The following is a 20,011-nucleotide window of genomic DNA, read 5'->3' as shown; positions in this document are numbered from 1 at the left end:
AATTTTCCGATGTGTGTGACCTTAGAATATGCACATACAGTGCCTTTGGTGGGCTGGAGAATACAGTCATACCTTGGGTTAAATGTGCTTCAGGTTGAGCGCTTTTGGGTTGCGCTCCGCAGCAACCTGGAAGTAACGGAACTTCCAGGTTTTGCCGTTCGCGCATGTGCAGGCGGTCAAAATGACGTCACGTGCATGCGTGGAAGTGGCGAGTTACGACCTGCGCATGCGTAGGTTGCGTTCGCTTCTGGATGTGAACGGGGCTCTGGAATGGATCCTGTTCGTATCCAGAGGTACCACCGTACTAGGATCAAAATATTTGAAATCCCAGGTGACTCTAGAGACAACTAAGTCAGTTTAAAAGATATGGAACATATTGTCTAATAAAAATAAAGTTGATCTATACTCTCATGCCAAACTTGCGCTGTGGGGAAACCCTATATAAAAAATTGCTTAAAAGATGATACTGTGGAAGAATTTAATGGAAACAGGTGTATTGACTCTGGACCAAGTGATAGAAACTAGAAAGCCAGGGAATACTTTTTAAACCTACCTACTAACAATAATGGGACGCGGGTGGCGCTGTGGGTAAAAGCCTCAGCGCCTAGGGCTTGCCGATCGAAAGGTCGGCGGTTCGAATCCCCGCGGCGGGGTGCGCTCCCGTTGTTCGGTCCCAGCGCCTGCCAACCTAGCAGTTTGAAAGAACCCCCGGGTGCAAGTAGATAAATAGGGACCGCTTACTAGCGGGAAGGTAAACGGCGTTCCGTGTGTGGCTCTGGCTCGCCAGAGCAGCGATGTCACGCTGGCCACGTGACCCGGAAGTGTCTCCGGACAGCGCTGGCCCCTGGCCTCTTGAGTGAGATGGGCGCACAACCCTAGTGTCTGTCAAGACTGGCCCGTACGGGCAGGGGTACCTTTACCTACCTTTTACTAACAATAAAGGGACGTGAGTGGCGCTGTGGGTTAAACCACAGAGCCTAGTACTTGCCGATCAGAAGGTCGGCTGTTTGAATCCCCGCAACAGGGTGAGCTCCCATTGCTCGGTCCCTGCTCCTGCCCACCTAGCAGTTCGAAAGCATGTCAAAGTGAAAGTAGATAAATTGGTACTGCTCTGGCGGGAAGGTAAACGGCGTTTCCATGCGCTGCTCTGGTTTGCCAGAAGCGGCTTAGTCATGCTGGCCACATGACCCGGAAGCTGTACGCTGGCTCCCTTGGCCAATACAGCAAGATGAGTGCCGCAACCCCAGAGTTGGCCACGACTGGACCTAATGGTCAGGGGTCCCTTTACCTTTTTAATACAAAATATAGTAGGCTAAAGATGTTTACATTAGTATTATGATAATATCGTATTTATGGGTTAGGATATACATATACCCCCCCCCCTTTTTAGAAAACTACAACATACAAGTTGTCTCAGGGGTGGCCTGGAATTACCAATGGATGTGGCTCACTATTCGCTAACCTTAGGCTCCGCCCCTTGAATGCTCCACCTCGACACTTAAAACCTGTGCCTCTGAAGGGTTTTGTTCCTGGGGGGCACTAAGAGGCAAAGGGGTGGCAGTGTAAACTTTCTTATCTTTCTTCCTGGGTTGTGCAAACGGCTATTCTGAATAATGCTTTTATCTGGTAGGTGGCACTGGGGTGTTGGGGGGGCAGCGGCCCTAAAGTGTTTGGGAACCGCTATCTAGGACCTGAGGGATATGGGTGGCACTGTGGGTTAAACCACAGAGCCTTGGATTTGCTGATCAGAAGAGCAGTGGTTTGAATCCCCACAACGTGGTGAGCTCCTGTTGTTCAGTCCCAGCTCCTGCCAACTTAGCAGTTCGAAAGCACGTCAAAGTGCAAGTAGATAAATAGGTACCGCTCCAGCAGGAAGATAAACGGCATTTCCGTGTATTGTTCTGGTTCGCCAGAAGTGGCTTAGTCCTGCTGGCCACATGACCCAGAAGCTGTACGCCGGCTACCTCGGCCAATAAAGCGAGATGAGCGCCACAACCCCTTAGTCGGCCACGACTGGACCTAACGGTCAGGGGTCCCTTTACCTAGGACCTGGGACTTCAGACCCTCAGGACATCTCCCCAGGGTCTCAACCCTCTGAGGCACCTGTAGACCAGTGGATTACAGTGGCAGAGGTGTCTTCCTGGGCGCCCAGGATCAGGCCCCCAGAAGACTGAAAGGAAGGAAGGGGGTGGGAGAGGCACGCTGCCTTGAAGGGGTGGGACCCCCCTACATCCACCCCCCTTCAACCCCCCCACCCTTAAACTCGCCACGATCCCCCAAAACACAGCATCTCTGGGGGTGTGGAAGGCGCGGGGCTCCTCCTGCGCTCCGGCTCTGGAGGAAGAAAACGCAGAGAGAGGGGGCTGGGGATGAGCTGGGGGCGCTCGTCTTGCCAAGGGTTAAAAGGAACTGAGCCGAATTCCTACAGAGGGGAGGACAGAAGGGGGGGGGACAGGTCTTCCAGAATCAAACCCCTCCCTCCAAAGTCACTTCCTGCAAGGGGGGCGGGCGGTGGATGTTTCGTGTGTCTCCTTTGCAATCTGCTGCAATCTGGTGAGTCTCCTCTCTCTTTCCTCCCTTTGGGGGAGAAGGGGGTCCCAGGGCTGCAGGCGAGGGTGCAGGGGGGCCGTGTTCAGATCATGCGTGCCCCCCCAGGGTCCTGCACCCCCTCCTTGCTCTCTGCCAAGCCAGGGGGCGGGCGGTTTTGCAGGAGGTCTGCTATTACCTTCCTTTGTAACAATGGATGCTCAGCACTTTGTGGAGAAAAGAATGGCAAGCCAATAAACCGCAGTTAGGTTTATGCAGCAATCAATTTTGTTAATAGAGGTTGTGGCCAGACCGAAACATTCAGAAATAAGATATGCGCCAAAAATAAAAGACATTTTTTCATTTTCCTGCGCAAGAGCTGCCTCGGCAGCCCCTTCTGAAATCTGGCGAGTCTCCCCTCTCTTCCGCGTAAGGGCCTTGGGGCTCTTTCATTGGTGTCAGGGGTTCAGGAGCAGAGGGACAGGAAAGGGAGGAATTAGAGACCGAGGGAGAGGGTTCTGAGGGAGAAGTCAGCGATGATAGCCATCCGAGGTCTCTAAGTCTCTCCAGTGAATCAGAGGATTCACAGAAAGGGGCTTCAGTGGTCAGAGCAGGGGGGTTGCCAGAGGGAACACCCCAGGAAGGAGGGGCCAGAGGGGACTCAGAGAGCAGCAGCTGGAAATCGGGACCAGCTTCTCCACCGGAGAGCAGTAAGGGGGAGGAGTCCCAAACATCGGCAGCAGGCAGCATTCCGTCAGCGGAAGGACAGGAGTCAGGGTTAGCCACGCCTGCATCAGAGAGCGAGGTAACGGTCAAAAGGAAGGTCAGGGGCAGCGCGCGCGCGCCAAGTTCAAATGTACAAGAGGGGGGCGCAATGGGCAGTCCGGAGAGAGAGCCGGGTCCCAAAGCCCGCCGGAGAGAAGGGGAGGAGTCCGAAGGGTCCGCTTCCGAGGCATCCAGGAAGGAAGGCACCCAGGGGGGTAGTAGGACCCAGAGGAGGAAGGAGAAACGTAGAAGGTGGAGTAAGGCTAGAGTCTTAAGCTGGTGTACAGGGGGCGGAGACTCAGACGAGGCTTCGCTGGTCTAGGGTCTAGACGTAGAGACGCACGCTAGGGTTTGAAAATGGAAACTAAATGACAATAAAGACTTCGGTACAGTTCTACTGGCTAGCGTTGGTCTTCTGTGAGCTGAGACCTGGAGGCAGTCTCTGACAGTAAGCCTCGTCTCCCGTATCATCGGTTTTCTTCGCCTCAAGCATCGCTAAGGAAGCGAGGCAGGGAGGGTAGAAGACTGGTGCCTTGCGAGCTCACAAGAGTCAGGCAAGATGACTACAGAACAGAAAATAGCTTCCCTGCAAGAAGCGGTGACACTACTCAACGCTGAAATAATCGCATCCAGGAAGAGAGAGGAAGAAGCGGCAGCTGCCTGCAGAGATCTTCAAGTCAGGTTGGAAGGGCTTGTAAAGCAGGGGATCCCAGTACCCAGATCCGAGGGGATCGGTTTGGGGAAGAGAGGAGGCAGCATTGTATCTCATTTTGATGGGAATTTGCAGCAGTACCCCAATTTCCGAGCAGATGTGCTGTTTGCGCTGCAGCTGCTGGAAAGAGACTTTAGAGATGAGCGGGAGAAAGTGGGGTTTATTTTGTCTCATTTGCATGGGGACGCGAAAGCATGGCTGCGCAACCTGTGGAGGGATAAGGATCCAGCGCTCCAAAGCGCAGATGCGTTCATTAAGGCGATGGACTCCTGTTTCTTATCCAAAATAGACCTTGACATTGCCCGGAGGGACGTATTTGGGCTAAGACAAGGGAAAGCCAGCGTAAGGCAGTATCATTCCCGGTTTTTTGCATTGGTCAACGCGCTGAATTGGGATAAGGATTCTCCGCCGGTTAGAGACCTTTTTTGGGAGGGTCTGAATGCACAGATCAAGGATGAGATGGCAAGGGGAGAGAGACCCACAACCACTCAACAAGTGGTTGAAAGAGCGTTGTCTATTGGGGTGAGGCAGGAAGAACGCCCGTGGAGCAAAGAAGAAGGGCGTTGGGGACGCTCACCAGCGAGAGTGCCCTCCCTCTTGCCCAGAGAGGCAGCGCGTGCGCAGTCCACGCCTCCACAGGGAGGGGGCGAGGAGCAGATGGAGATTGGCGGTGCTAGGGCTCACTCAGCTACCAGAGCCTTAACACCGGGAGCAGTAAAATCGAAGCTGCCTAGACGGAACAGGAAGTGTTATATATGTGAGAGTGCAGAGCACATGGCGAAAGAGTGTCCCCAGAGGATCCTCAAGCACACTGCAGCTTCAGTGACAGTATTGGAAACAACTCAGCAGAGAGCACCACAGCAGGGAAACGACCAGGTCTGGCTGGAAGAGGAGGCACTGGGGCCCAGCCAGACGAGTCAGTGAGGAAGTCCCCAGAGATTTTGCAGCCCAAAGACCCCCTCCCGCCCAAGCCAGTGGTGCAGCTAACCGCATCGCTTCAGCTGCCCAATGGACTCACCTTAGAAGTGCCTATTACAATTGACTCTGGCAGTAACGCAGACTTTATAGGATTGGAGTTCATTCAACAACACAACGTAGCATTACTGCCAGCCACACTGCCCCTGAAGGTTGTCACGGTGGATGGCAGGGAACTGCTAGGGGGGCAGGTGGTGCAGCAGACGCCGCCTATGGTGATGCAAATTGGGAATCACCGGGAAGTCATCAGTTTCAATGTCACCCAACTGTCCGACACGCCTATAGTATTAGGCATGAGTTGGCTGCACAGACACAGCCCAGCATTGGCTTGGTACCAGCGCCAACTGACTTTTGGCTCCTCCTACTGTGCAGAACACTGCATTATACCCAGCCCGGAAGGGGAAGAGGAGGACCCGCAGTTACAGTTGGGCACGCTGCAAGCAGTACCCCACAAGTATGCGGAGTTTTTGGAGGTATTCTGCGAGAAGGAGGCGGACAAGCTACCCCCTCACAGACCCTATGATTGCAAGATTGACCTCCTGCCGGGGGCGACGCTGCCAACTGGGAAACTGTACTCCATGTCTGAGGATGAACTGCAAGAACTCAGGGAGTTCATAGATCACAATTTGAAGCGTGGGTTCATCCGGGAGTCGAAAGCGGTGGGAGGCAGTCCCGTATTCTTTGTGAAGAAGCGGGACACGCCCCAACGGAGGCTGGTGGTGGACTTCAGAATCTTAAATTCGAAAACCAAGCCCTCAGCTTTCCCCATGCCCAAGATAGACGACCTGCTCGCGACGGTGCGGAAAGGACGCGTTTTCACCAAGCTGGATCTACGTGGGGCGTACAACCTGATTCGCATGCGCGACGGCGACGAGTGGAAGACGGCCATGTTCACGCCACTGGGCACCTACGAATACAGAGTTATGCCCTTCGGATTACAAAATGGCTCTCACACTTTCCAAGCCTTTATGCATCACGTGCTGGCGGGGCTCCTTTACAAGAAGTGCGTATGCTTCCTGGACGACATCCTGATTTTTTCAGAATCGCGAGAGGCGCACGAGAGGGATGTCAGGGAAGTTCTGCAGAGACTGAAGGAGCACAGGCTGTACGCCAAGCTGGAGAAGTGCCAGTTCGACGTGACGGAGGTGGATTTCCTGGGCTACAAGTTGTCGGACAAGGGGCTCGCCATGGACAGCGCCAAGGTTCGCGCAGTTTTGGACTGGAAAAGCCCACGCAATCGGAAGGAAGTCCAGCGGTTTGTCGGCTTTGCCAACTTTTACCGCAAGTTCATCAAGGGATTTGCCATGCAGACAGCGGCTATCACCGACACGCTCAGCTCCAAGAAGAAGAAATTCATCTGGACGGAGCAAGCGGAGCAGTCCTTTCAGAAACTCAAGCGTCTCTTCGCGTCCGAAGAGCAGCTGCTGCATGTGAATCCCAGCAGACCCATGAGGGTGGAGACAGACGCCTCAGACAGAGCCGTGGGAGCTGTCCTGTTGCAACAAGACCAGCAGGGGGACTGGAGGCCGTGCGCCTTCTACTCGAGGAAGCTCAGCAAGTCGGAGCAGAATTACACTATCTGGGACAGGGAGTTGCTAGCCATACATGCAGCATTCAAGGCATGGAGGCACTTCCTCATCGGAGCCAGACATACAGTGCAGGTCCACACGGACCACAAGAATCTGGAGTACTGGCGCACGGCTAGGTTCCTCAACCAGAGACACATTAGATGGGCAGAGTTCTTCGCGGACTTCGACTTCAAGATAGAGTACATCCCAGGCGACAACAACGTGATGGCGGATGCATTGTCCAGAAAGCCGCAATACCTGGAGGAGGCGGCACCGTCGGCGGCCAAGCACATTTTCGCACCGGAAGCGTGGGCATGCGCGTCGGCAACTGTGGACCTGGACGCCGTACGTCGCGCGCTGCGGGAAGACCCCTTCGCAAGGGCCAAGATGGAGGAGGTGCACAGGGGCACAGCGAGGGCCGACGAGTTCCAGATACGCGATGGGTTGCTCCTCCACAAGGGAGCGCTCTACGTGCCGGGAGACGACCTCCGCGCAAGGGTCCTGCAGCAGCTACACGACGCTCCCACCGCCGGGCACTTTGGCAAAGAAAAGACTGTCGAACTCGTAGCCAGAGACTTTTGGTGGCCCAAGATGCGGGGGGAAGTAGCGGATTACGTCTCGAGATGTGACACCTGCCAAAGGGCCAAGTCAGTTCACAGACCGCCGGCGGGACTGCTGGAACCGCTGCAGACGCCGTCTGAATCGTGGGAGAGGGTGGCCCTGGACTTCGTCACGGATCTGCCCAGCTCGAGGGGAAAGACAGCAGTGCTAGTGGTGGTGGACATGTTTACTAAGATGGCACACTTCATTCCGTGTGCGAAGGTAGCCACGGCAGAGCAGACCGCCAAACTGTTCATAGACCACGTGTTCAAAGTCCACGGTCTGCCACGGTCTATTCTCTCCGACCGGGGGCGACAGTTCATCTCGAACTTCTGGCAGAAGCTGATGGGCATTCTGAACGTCAAAGTCAATTTGGCGTCGGCGAGACACCCACAGACCAACGGGCAAGCGGAGAGGGTCAACGCCATCATGCAGCAGTACCTGAGATGCTACGCCAATCAGCAGCCCACGACATGGGTGGACTACCTGCCGCTCGCCGAGTTCGCTTACAACAATACGAAGCACGTGTCGACGGGGGTGACGCCGTTCTTCGCCAACAACGGGAGGCATCCCAGAACCTTCCCGGGTTTAGAGAGAGTGGGGGAGGGGGAGCCACAGGCAGCGGAAGCCTTAGCGTCGGAGTTGCAGGAAGTCCACGAACAACTCAGGAGGCAGTTAGAACTAGCAAAGCACGCATACAAGGTGCAGGCTGACAGGCACAGAAGAGTTGGGGAAGACATACAGGTGGGAGACTGGGTCTGGTTAGCAGCGCAAGCAGTGCCGACCAGATCGTTAGCGAAGAAGAAGCTAGGGCACAAGCAGCTAGGACCTTACCAAGTCCAGGCACAGGTCAATCCAGTGGCCTTCCGGTTGGCTCTTCCGGAGGGTTCCAGAATGCATCCGGTGTTCCATAGATCGGTGCTCACGCCCTACAAAGCACCTCATAGGTTTCAGGAGCCAGACACAGCACCAGACCCGCTCAGAGAAGGGCCCAGAAAGGGGGAGTCGCCTAGGAGGGGGCACATCAACGAGGTCACAGAGATTTTAGACTCGAGATGGGGGGAAGAGGGAGTAGAATATTTCCTAGCCAGAGAGGGTACCCCGGCCAGTGCCAACAGCTGGGTACCGGACTATGCCTTGGAGGAGCCTCTGCTCAAAGAGGAGTTTCATGCCCTCTTCCCGCACAGGCCCATGCCAGCAGAGTATTTCGACGACTGGCTCTTCACACCCACTCTTTCAGCCAGCACATTCCTGGGGTTCGACTCGGACGAGGAACAGGCACCAGTCCCCAGCTCCCAGGTGGGTTCGCCACCGGGGTCTGCCTCAGACCACTCGTATTGGTGGGACGATCAACCAGAGGAGCAGTGGCGCAGGAAGTGGCTGAGGGGTCCTTGGATGGGACCACCCGAAGAGGGGGAGAGGGGCGAGACGCATATGGACGTGTTGGGGGACAACGTGGGGTTCGAGCACGAAGACAGAGAGATGGAAGCAGAGGAGAGCGACGTTGACGAGTACATGGGGGACGAACTGTATCCTGCAAGCACCCCTGCTACGACGGAGCACCCAGTACCCGCACCGGAAGGAGGGGAGGGGGGAAGGGGGGGCTTCGAGGGGGGGATGGATGTCAGGGGTTCAGGAGCAGAGGGACAGGAAAGGGAGGAATTAGAGACCGAGGGAGAGGGTTCTGAGGGAGAAGTCAGCGATGATAGCCATCCGAGGTCTCTAAGTCTCTCCAGTGAATCAGAGGATTCACAGAAAGGGGCTCCAGTGGTCAGAGCAGGGGGGTTGCCAGAGGGAACACCCCAGGAAGGAGGGGCCAGAGGGGACTCAGAGAGCAGCAGCTGGAAATCGGGACCAGCTTCTCCACCGGAGAGCAGTAAGGGGGAGGAGTCCCAAACATCGGCAGCAGGCAGCATTCCGTCAGCGGAAGGACAGGAGTCAGGGTTAGCCACGCCTGCATCAGAGAGCGAGGTAACGGTCAAAAGGAAGGTCAGGGGCAGCGCGCGCGCGCCAAGTTCAAATGTACAAGAGGGGGGCGCAATGGGCAGTCCGGAGAGAGAGCCGGGTCCCAAAGCCCGCCGGAGAGAAGGGGAGGAGTCCGAAGGGTCCGCTTCCGAGGCATCCAGGAAGGAAGGCACCCAGGGGGGTAGTAGGACCCAGAGGAGGAAGGAGAAACGTAGAAGGTGGAGTAAGGCTAGAGTCTTAAGCTGGTGTACAGGGGGCGGAGACTCAGACGAGGCTTCGCTGGTCTAGGGTCTAGACGTAGAGACGCACGCTAGGGTTTGAAAATGGAAACTAAATGACAATAAAGACTTCGGTACAGTTCTACTGGCTAGCGTTGGTCTTCTGTGAGCTGAGACCTGGAGGCAGTCTCTGACAATTGGTACATCACAAAAATAGCACATTAGGTTTATGGAAATATCTACAACGCAATCTTCATCATTAGAGGTCAGACAGAGTCTGACTTCTTGCTTCGTGATTAGGTTTAAGCAAAAGCAGAAAAAGGGCAAACAGGATGGAGCAGAGTTAACAGATCACATTGAGCATCGCACAGCCAAACGCCTAGTCAGGACCCCCTGGGGTTGTGTGCAGATTGTTGTTGTTGTTTAGTCGTGTCCGACTCTTCGTGACCCCCTGGACCAGAGCACGCCAAGCCCTCCTGTCTTCCACTGCCTCCTGCAGTTTGGTCAAAACTCATGTTCGTAGCTTTGAGAACACTGTCCCACCACCTCGTCCTCCGTCGTCCCCTTCTCCTTGTGCCCTCCATCTTTCCCAACATCAGGTTCTTTTCCAAGGAGTCTTCTCTTCTCATGAGGTGGCCAAAGTATTGGAGCCTCAGCTTCAGGATCTGTCCTTCCAGGGAGCACTCAGGGCTGATTTCCTTCAGAATGGAGAGGTTTGGGTTTGTCATTGCTTTTCTAGGTTTCTCATTGCTTGTCTAAGTTTGTCATTGCTTTTCTCCGAAGAAGCAGGCGTCTTTTAATTTCGTGGCTGCTGTCACCATCTGCAGTGATCATGGAGCCCAAGAAAATCTCTCACTGCCTCCATTTCTTCCCCTTCTATTTGCCAGGAGGTGATGGGCCCAGTGGCCATGATCTTCTTTTTTTGATGTTGAGCGAGCTTCAGACCATATTTTGCGCTCTCCTCTTTCACCCTCCTTAAGAGGTTCTTTAATTCCTCCTCACTTTCTGCCATCAAGGTTGTGTCATCTGCATATCTGAGATTGTTGATATTTCTTCTGGCAATCTTAATTCCGGTTTGGGATTCATCCAGCCCAGTCTTTCACATGATAAATTGTGCATATAAGTTAAATAAGCAGGGAGACAATATACAGCCTTGTCGTACTCCTTTCCCAATTTTGAACCAATCAGTTGCTCCATATCCAGTTCTAACTGTAGCTTCTTGTCCCACAGAGAGATTTCTCAGGAGACAGATGAGGTGATCAGGCACTCCCATTTCTTTAAGAACTTGCCATTGTTTGCTGTGGTCGACACAGTCAAAGGCCTTTGCATAGTCAATGAAGCAGATTAAGTGTGTAGATTAAGTGGGGTGAAACAGTAATTTATCCTTGTTGGTTACCAGTGAAAAAAATATAAGGTGGTGGTCCATTGATGGAACGTGAGAGGGGCTTTCCAAGCAAAGATAATGATTTATGTTTCAATTAAAATCAACCCGATCCAGCCAATGCTCAAAACTCTGCAGAATTGTACAGCCCCTCCCCCTGCCCCCTTTCTTACTGGAATTTGAGGTTTTATTTGTTTGTTTATTTTCCATGCTTGAGGCTGCAGATTATTATTATTTTTGTCTGTTGTTATTATTTCTGTTGTTACCACTGTTCCACTAGTTACCCAGAGCAGCTTGCAACCATTTTAAAATATTTGTAAAGTCAAAACAAATAATAATGGGGGGGGGGGGAGCCTGGGTCCTGAAAACACACGTCTCCTCCGTTGTCAGAGGCCATGGGAAAGGGGGGGAGGTGCCTGTATGGGGAGGGAATCCCCCAAGGGGGGATCTGCCCCCAGGATGCCCTCTCTTGGGCCACCCCCACCCAAGACTCTCAAGGGGGTGAAGCTACCAAGACAAGGACCAGGATGTTAAATTCGCTTGGCATGCATGTCTATTGCATGGTAAAGCTAAAATAAATAAGAGTTATTTGAATCATGTAGTTAGGAAGAATTTGTAGGGGACAAATATTAAAAACCTGCTTGAAAGGAAGGCACCACTTTGGCTCTCACCTGCTGAAGCAACATCCTGGAAAAGACGGAACATGGGCAACATATAGAGACTTAATTGAACTTTACAAAGCCAGAGAGAAGAAACCCGAAGATGTTAGCTGTGCGGTGACAGACTGTTTTCACTGTTATCAACTAAATGGAATCTTTAACGTGGATAAGGAATATGGTTTCATGACTGCAAAGTTCACAATTTGAAAGGGAACTTAGAGATATTACAGAAAAAAATAATAATTTGTAGAATGTATAAATTATTGTTGGAGTGGGAAACAAAGGATAAGTTGGTTAAATCCGCTATGATACCCTGGGCAAGAGATGTAGGACATGACATAGAACTGAGTGGGGGCGGGAATGTGGAAAAAGGACTAAGATGATATATAGGTGGTACCTAGCACCGAGTAATCTAGCAAAAATGTATAGATCAGAATCAGGTCCCTGTTGGAAGCATTGAGAAATGGAAGATACATTTTATCATATGTGGTGGACATGTAAATCAGCCAAAGATTTATGGGAGATGATATATAATTAGATGAAATAAATGTTGAAAAGGACCTTTATTAAAAGACCAGAACCATTTTATTAAGAATACTAGGAACAGGTGTTCCCACAGATCAAAAGAATCTGTTTCTCTACATACAGTCAGTACCGCAGCCTGATTGCCATATGCGCCAAAATAGAAAGATGGACCAATACTAACCAAAGGAGGAATAGCAGATGAAACAGATGGAATATGTAGAATTAACAAATAGAATAAGGGAACAGGAAGATGGAGTTTTTAAAGAAGAGTGGGATTTTTTTGTGGAATATCTGAGGAATCACTGCAAACAGGTCAAAATGTCAGCAGAGAGAGAGTAAATTCAGCAGTTTAAAATATATGAAGATACAGTGGTACCTCCGTTTAAGAACAGCCCTGTTTATGAACTATTCGGTATACGAACTCCGCAAAAGCACAAGTAGTTTTCCGGTTTGCGAACTTTACCTTGGTCTAAGAACGGAAGCCGAATGGTGGAAGGGCACAGGTGGTGGGAGGCCTCATTAGGGAAAGCGCACCTTGGTTTAAGAACGGTTTTGGTTTAAGAACGGACTTCCGGAACGAATTAAGTTCGCAAACCGAGGTACCACTGTATAGTGAAGGGGGGGGATAAAATATAAGGAGCAATCAGAACATGCAGTTGTGATGGATATTTAAACAGAACTATGGAAGAGGGGAAGTCAGTGATTATTATTGTATGTTTATATGGATTGGAATGTGTAAAAATTGCAATTGAAAATGTATACAAATTTTTTTTTAAAAAAAATATAAGAACCTACCAAGAGGTTCTTTTGGCCAACCTTCACACCCAGGAGGGTCTGCAGGAAAGGAGGTGCCTCTTCAGATATTTGGGGTCCAAAGTGAAGCACTCATATGAGCACCTTGCACTGGGCTCGGAAATGAATGGCAGCCAGTTCAGCTTTTTAAAACAGAAATTAAATGTGCTCTCAAGGGTTGTAATGAGAGGGATTCCATGAGCAGGTGTATGTCAGCTAAGTTGTTTCACTGACAGGAAATGAAAGCAGGCACAGAGAGATAACAGATAAGGCTGGAATTCAGAGGGGAGGGAGAAGAAGCAGGGAGCAGCAGTCCCTTGATCTCTGGACACAGAGAAAAAACGAAAGAGAGAGCCAGAGGGACAGAAGGCAATTTGCCAGTTCTGATAGTGATTCAGACTTGGAGGAAGTAAGGAGGGTGGAATCGCCCCAAACTCGCAGGCTGGCCAGGTGTGAGAGAGAGAGAGAGAGAGAGAGAGAGAGAGAGAGAGAGAGAGAGAACAAGCCTGACAGGGTAGACCCATGGAGGCCACCTTGAGCTCCTTGGAGAAAATATGGGATAGAAATGCCATTTATAAAGAAAGGGGACCCAGCCACTAATCTGGCCACCGCATTTTGGGCCAGTTTTCTTCAAGGGCAGTTCCACATTGAGGACATTGCAATCACCCCATGTCATCCTGAGCATGGAATACCCTGGCCACGTCATCTCTGCCCCAAGGGGACTGTGGCTGACAAAATAGCCGGAGCTGGAAATGGTCCCTTACAATCCCAGTAGGAATGTGAGCCCTTCTTGACTCACTTTTTAGTGCTTTCCTTTGGCCCTCAGGGGGTGGCTAGATAGGTAAGAAAAAGGGATCCCACCCCAGTAGTCTGCCGTGAGAACTTTGCAGGTTCCAGGTGCTAGGAAATGAGACAGAAGCAGGAAGGAAATGGGCCCTGAAGTGGCGATGGGACAGAGAGCAACGTTTGAGGACCCCAGGGATGGTTGGTATCCGTCTTGTCTCAGGAGACAATGGGAGAGCGTGCCTTTGGGGGCGAGATCAAACTGCGCCAGCGGTGGCTCCAGAGGCTATAGCCTAATGTCAAAATAACACTCGTAGAAATGACTCACTTGTCAGTCACAGTTCTGACTTCATTCTTTGACTGAAAATACTGAAAGGCAGGAGCAACCAGGCAGATTCATTCAACAGAAATTCCCTGTTTCCTCACATTTTGCATGGTACGTTCCCTTCTAGAAGGCCTAGATCTGACAACCCCAAATTTGGCCCTCCAGATGTTTTGGGACTACAATTCCCACCATCCCTGACCACTGGTCCTGCTAGCTAGGGATGATGGGTTTTGTAGTCCCAAAACATCTGGAGGGGATGTCTGGCCTAGATGTTGGCTTCTCCTTTTCCGTTTTGGAAAAAGAAAGTTCAGAGTCTGGACTATGTTTCAGTCCAGCCCTGGTTCCCAGCAAGATTCACCCACACTTTCTCAGGAAACCTTTTTATTCTCTTGACCGTGTATCTGTTTCATAACAGAACAATATTTGCTTTGTAGGATTTGCAAACGCCTCTACTTAGGACAGACGGAACTGGGCAGAAGAACAAGGGATTCCTTCCGACCTCTTGGAAGCTTCCTGAGAGCACAGATGGATGAGCAAGACTCAGCTGGCCCAGAAGCAGGAAGAGGCCATGCCATCCAAACTGGGAGCAGTGGGGGGTTCTGGGAAAGCTCCATGCAGAAGATCCTGGGTGAGGAGGACACCCTCAGCTCAGTTATGCAGAGAAAAAAGTTAAGGCAAATTAGCTCCCAGGAGGCAAAAGGACCTCGAGAAGTTTGCAGCCGACTCCACCACATTGCCTGTCAGTGGCTGAACCCAGAAAAGCACACGAAAGCTGAGATGCTGGACCTGGTGATCTTGGAGCAGTTCCTGGCTGTCCTTCCAGCGGAGATGGAGAGCTGGGTGAGAGAATGTGGAGCGGAGACCAGTTCCCAGGCGGTGGCCCTGGCCGAAGGATTCCTCCTCAGTCAGGCAGAGGAGAGGAAGCAGGCAGAGCAGCAGGTGAGAGAAACTGTCCACTGGATATTTCCAGGGGTCACTTAACAGGAGGGAGAGTATCCCAAAATTCTCTCTTAATCCCCCAATATTTTTTGGAAAGCCTCCAAGGAATGATATCTGATATCCCTAAAGCTTTTGCCTCTCCCGTTCCTTTTCTTATCTTTCTCTCCATTCTCTGTTTTCAATCCCTGTTCTTTCAGGAAACGATTATTTTTGCAGAAATGGGCCTGGATTCCTGTGAGGCAGAGAGGACTCCGTTGGTCATGAGAGAGAGGCCACTGGGTAAGGAGGAAGAATTTTTTTCCTCCATTCGGTCACATTCTGTGGATTTGGAAACTAATCCGCCGTGGGTTATTTTCATCTTTTGGGGAGGACACCTGGGTGCCAGATCTCAAATGAGGGACATGTATTTGTAAATACAAATGTCAAAATGCACTCAGTAGGTGAGACTTTTTCTAAGGCCCATCTGTTTTTAGAGGTGCACTACTTCACCTCAAAGAAAAGCATGTGCTAATGGCCTGCCACTTACCTTTGTCTCTCACAGGTGACAGAATGATGCTGCCAAGACCTTTCCATCCATCTTTGCATGGAGGCAGAGGAGAAACATCAGCTCTGGAACCAGATCAGGTAGGGAGAAGGAGCAGTGCAGGCAAAGAGGCTATGAGGTGGGGCAGCCAGGCAGAAAACAACAGAGCAATGTGTAGTAGATAATCTCTATGTTGTCTAAGAAGAGGACCTTTCCGTTTTTATTTTAGGGTCCGGTGTACTTTGAAGATGTAGCTGTTCATTTCACAGACGAGGAATGGGCGTTGCTGGATCCTGACCAGAGAGCTCTGCATAAGGAAGTCATGGAGGAGAATCGTGAGATCATGGACTCTCTCAGTAAGGCTGCCTTTTGGATTACAATATCTCTTTTGAAATTCAGTATGGATCTCTATGAGATGAACCTCAAGTGCTAAACAACAACAGCCACAGCATCTGGGGTTCTGATAGCCTCACAGTGAACCGTGACTGGAGAGTTAGCTACTGTTTTGTCTGTGAATATTCTTCCTCCAGTTTTGCTTTTAAAAATCATGATCTGGCTGGTCTGAACTGCTTAGGTTTTGAAATTCAGGCTTTAGAGACGTTCGGGAAGTTGAAGTAGCTTCTGTTAGTTTTTGATTCACCAAAGAGATGACTGATGTTGGAATCATAGAATCCTAGTCATTGGGGCAAGACCTGCTGAGCAGTGTTGCTGTGATCGTGAAGTCTGACACTTCTGAGCAGCCTGTTTCTTCTCATAAAGAGTTAACTTCACTTACTCGGTGTGATTTATTGCTGCCCTACTCCTGACACTCAGGTTCCCATAAATATGTTCATTAATGCCTGTCAACAAAAGCCGTGAAGCTTGTAGTAAGACCTTACATTTCATTCCCTTCAGTTTTCCTCTGTCCCAAGCATTAATTGTTGTTGTTTTAGTTGTTTAGTCGTGTCTGACTCTTCGTGACCCCATGGACCAGTTCACGCCAGGCACTCCTGTCTTCCACTGCCTCCCGCAGTTTGGTCAGACTCATGCTGGTAGCTTCGAGAACACTGTCCAACCATCTCGTCCTCTGTCGTCCCCTTCTCCTTGTGCCCTCCCATCTTTCCCAGCATCAGGGTCTTTTCCAGGGAGTCTTCTCTTCTCATGAGGTGGCCAAAGTCTTGGAGCCTCAGCTTCAGGATCTGTCCTTCCAGTGAGCACTCAGGGCTGATTTCCTTCAGAATGGAGAGGTTGGATCTTCTTGCAGTCCATGGGACTCTCAAGAGTCTCCTCCAGCACCATAATTCAAAAGCATCAATTCTTCGGCGATCAACCTTCTTTATGGTCCACCTCTCACTTCCATGCATTACTACTGGGAAAACCATGGCTTTAACTAGCATTAATTAGTATTGTTCAATAATCAAGGGCTGCCTTTCTTTCTAAAGCTGTGATCTGTTTCTCTCTTTGTTACAGATGGTGATGTTTCCGAAATGAAGAACAAGGGAGACCATGACAAAATCTACACAATGGAGAAGCGATATACATATTTGGAGTGTATAGAGAGCTTAAGTCAGAGCTCCCATTCCACTCCCCTCCAAAGAAATCTCTTTGGGAAGAAATCCTATCAGTGCTTGGAATGTGGGAAGAGCTTCAGTCGGAAGGATAGTCTCACGCTTCATCTAAGAATTCATACACAGGAGAAACCATATCAATGCTTGGAATGTGGAAGGAGCTTCAGTCAGAGCACAGGTCTCAGGTCCCATCAAAGAATTCATACTGGAGAGAAACCATATCAGTGTTTGGAATGTGGAAAGAGGTTCAGTCAGAGGGTCCATCTCATATCCCATCAAACAAATCATACGGCAGAAAAGGCATTTCAGTGTTTGGAATGTGGAAAGAGTTTCACCCGGAAGGAAAATCTGACTTTCCATCAAAGAATTCATACAGGGGAAAAACCGTATAAGTGCTTGGAATGTGGAAGGAGCTTCAGTTGGAAGACTAGTCTGACTTTACATCAAAGGACTCATACAGGGGAGAAACCGTATCAGTGCTTAGAATGTGGAAAGAGCTTCACTCAGAAGGAAATTCTTACTTCTCATCAAAGAACTCATAAAGGGGAGAAACCGTATCAGTGCTTGGAATGTGGAAAAAGCTTCAGTCGGAAATCTTATCTCAGTTCCCATCAAATAACTCACAGTGAGGAGAAACCATATAAGTGCTTAGAATGTGGAAAGAGCTTCACTCAGGGTGTCAACCTTAAAGCGCATAAAATAATTCATACAGGGGAGACGCCATTTCAGTGTTTGGAATGTGGGAAGAGCTTCACCAAGAAATTAAATCTCACTTTCCATCAAAGAATTCATACAGGGGAGAAGCCATTTTCGTGCTTGGAGTGTGGGAAGAGATTCAGTCAGAGAGCAGGTCTCTTGTCCCATCAAAGAATCCATACAGGTGAGAAGCCATTTCAGTGCTTGGAATGTGGAAAGAGCTTCAGTCACAGTGCTAGCCTTAAGAACCATCAAAGAGTTCATACAGGAGAGAAGCCATTTCAGTGCATAGAATGTGGAAAGAGCTTCACCATTAAATTATCTCTCACTTCCCATAAAAAAATTCATACAGGGGAAAAGCCATTTCAGTGCTTGGAATGTGGAAAGCGCTTCAGTCGGAACTCACATCTCAATTCCCATAAAAGAACTCATAGCAAGGAGAAACCTTATTCGTGCATGGAATGTGGAAAGAGCTTCACCCAGAAGGGAAGTCTCACTTCCCATGAAAGAACTCATACAGGGGAGAAACCGTATCAGTGCTTTGAATGTAAAAAAAGGTTCAGTCATAGCGCCAAGCTCTTAGTCCATCAAAGAATTCACATAGGGGACAAATGATATCAGTTCTCGGAATGTGGAAAAAGCTTCAGTCAGAGTGCCGTTCTTTAGGTGCATCAAAGAATACATACAGTGATTTAAAAAAGAATGTAGGAAAAGTTTCACCCATAAAGTAACTCTCACTTCCCATCAAAGAATTCACACATGGGACAAAGCATATCAGTTCTCAAAATGTGAGAAGTTTCACCAAGAAGGAAAGTCTCACTTCCCATCGAAGAATTCATAAAGGGGAGAAACCGTATCACTTTGAATGTGGAAAAAGGTTCAGTCATAGTGCCACCCTCACAATCCACCAAATGATTCTTAAAGGGAGAAACCATATCAGTGCTTTGAATGTGAAAGGAGCTTCAGTCAGAGAAATGTCAATATTACCTGCACAGTGGGAACGTATTTTAGAATCTATTGGACTCCACAGAGAGGTCTGTATAAAAAGGATTTGCTAATGTTGCATTATGCTGGAGATGTGGTAAGGACAATGTCTCCCTGAAACATTGGTTTATAGTCTCTTGGGCTTGCCATTCAGAAGGCTGGTGGTTCAAATCCACTTGACACTGGTGAGCTCCCATTGCTCTGTCCCAGCTTCTGCCAACCTAGCTGTTTGAAAGCATACTAGCGCAAGCAGATAAAGAGGTACCTCTGCAGCGGTAAGGTAAAGGGCGTTTCTGTGTGCTCTGGCTTCCGTCATGGTGTTCCGTTGCTCCAGAAGCGGTTCAGTCATTCTGGCCACAAGACCCAGAAAAGCTGACTGCAGACAAAAGCCAGCTCCCTCGGCCTGAAGCGAGATGAGTGCCACACCCCATAGTTGTCTTTGACTGGACCTAACTGTCCTTTACCTTTACCTTTTTATATACTTACAGTACTAGGTTTTGGGAGAAAATGCTGGTTTGTATAATTATGGCCGATCAGAAGAAACTAAAATTTGCAGCAGAGAATATTTTTTGAACTAGATACCTACTATATGCAAGTTAATGGGAGAACAAAAATGGTAGCTAAGTGACTGCTATTGGTGAACTGGAAGAAGAAAGACATGAACTCCTTTAATCAGCGGATTAATAATATGATAGCACTTGTAATTTATGGACAGACTGCTTACAGACGTAGACTCTGCTTGTAAATATGACAATATTTGGAACAAATTAATACAAAATGTAGTAGGCTAAAGATGTTTACATTAGTATTATGATAATATCATATTTATGGGTTAGGATATACATATAAGCCCCCCCCCTTTTTAAAAAACAACAACATACAAGTTGTCTCAGGGGTGGCCTGGAATTACCAATGGATGTGGCTCGCTATTTGCTTACCTTAGGCTCCGCTCCTTGACTCCACCTCGACAGTTAAAGCCTGTGCCTCCTCTAGGACAGTTGTCCCCAAAGTGAGCGACACCCCCCCCCGAAGGGTTTTGTTCCTGGGGGGCACTAAGAGGCAAAGGGGTGGCAGTGTACACAACGTCCCGGAATTTGAAAAGCTGATACCACTTGATCAAGTTCATTGGTTTTGTCATGAATTAATTAAACTATGTAGAGTTGTACATTGGGTTACATATGCTTTAGGTTACATACGCTTCAGGTTACAGACTCCGCTAACCCAGAAATAGTGTTTCAGGTTAAGAACTTTGCTTCAGGTTGAAAACAGAAACCTAACCCGCGCTCTGGTGGCGCGGAAGCAGCAGGAGGCCCCATTAGCTAAAGTGGTGCTTCAAGTTAAGAACGGACCTCCGGAATGAATTAAGTACTTAACCCGAGGTACCACTGTATATTTAATTGGATTTTGAATAAATGTGCAACTGTTGCTGTTTAGAATTTTATTGTGCTTTTATCTTTCTTAGTGGATTGTGCAAACAGCTATTTGAATAATGCTTTTATGTGGTAAGAGGCACTAGGGGTGTTGGGGG

At 49.6% G+C, this 20,011-nt stretch overlaps 1 protein-coding gene and 1 long non-coding RNA gene across 2 annotated transcripts in view; one reads left to right on the top strand and one right to left on the bottom strand.

The window, feature by feature from the left end:
- Window positions 1-20,011, top strand: part of LOC144324989 (uncharacterized) — a 70,761-nt gene that overhangs the window by 18,553 nt on the left and 32,197 nt on the right. The window contains 3 exon segments of the mRNA XM_077916683.1: window positions 14,229-14,733; window positions 14,931-15,012; window positions 15,275-15,357. Of these exon segments, the coding sequence (XP_077772809.1) occupies window positions 14,229-14,733; window positions 14,931-15,012; window positions 15,275-15,357 (670 nt within the window).
- On the bottom strand, window positions 1,384-19,822 carry LOC144324995 (uncharacterized). The gene is made up of 2 exons (XR_013390298.1): window positions 19,447-19,822; window positions 1,384-1,490 (listed from the first exon to the last, which is right to left on the bottom strand). It is a non-coding gene; the product is annotated as an uncharacterized LOC144324995 (long non-coding RNA).

This window comes from Podarcis muralis, chromosome 12 (genome assembly GCF_964188315.1).
Source record: "Podarcis muralis chromosome 12, rPodMur119.hap1.1, whole genome shotgun sequence".
Classification (NCBI taxonomy): Eukaryota; Metazoa; Chordata; class Lepidosauria; order Squamata; family Lacertidae; genus Podarcis; species Podarcis muralis.
This window is presented reverse-complemented; position numbering and strand designations above follow the sequence as displayed.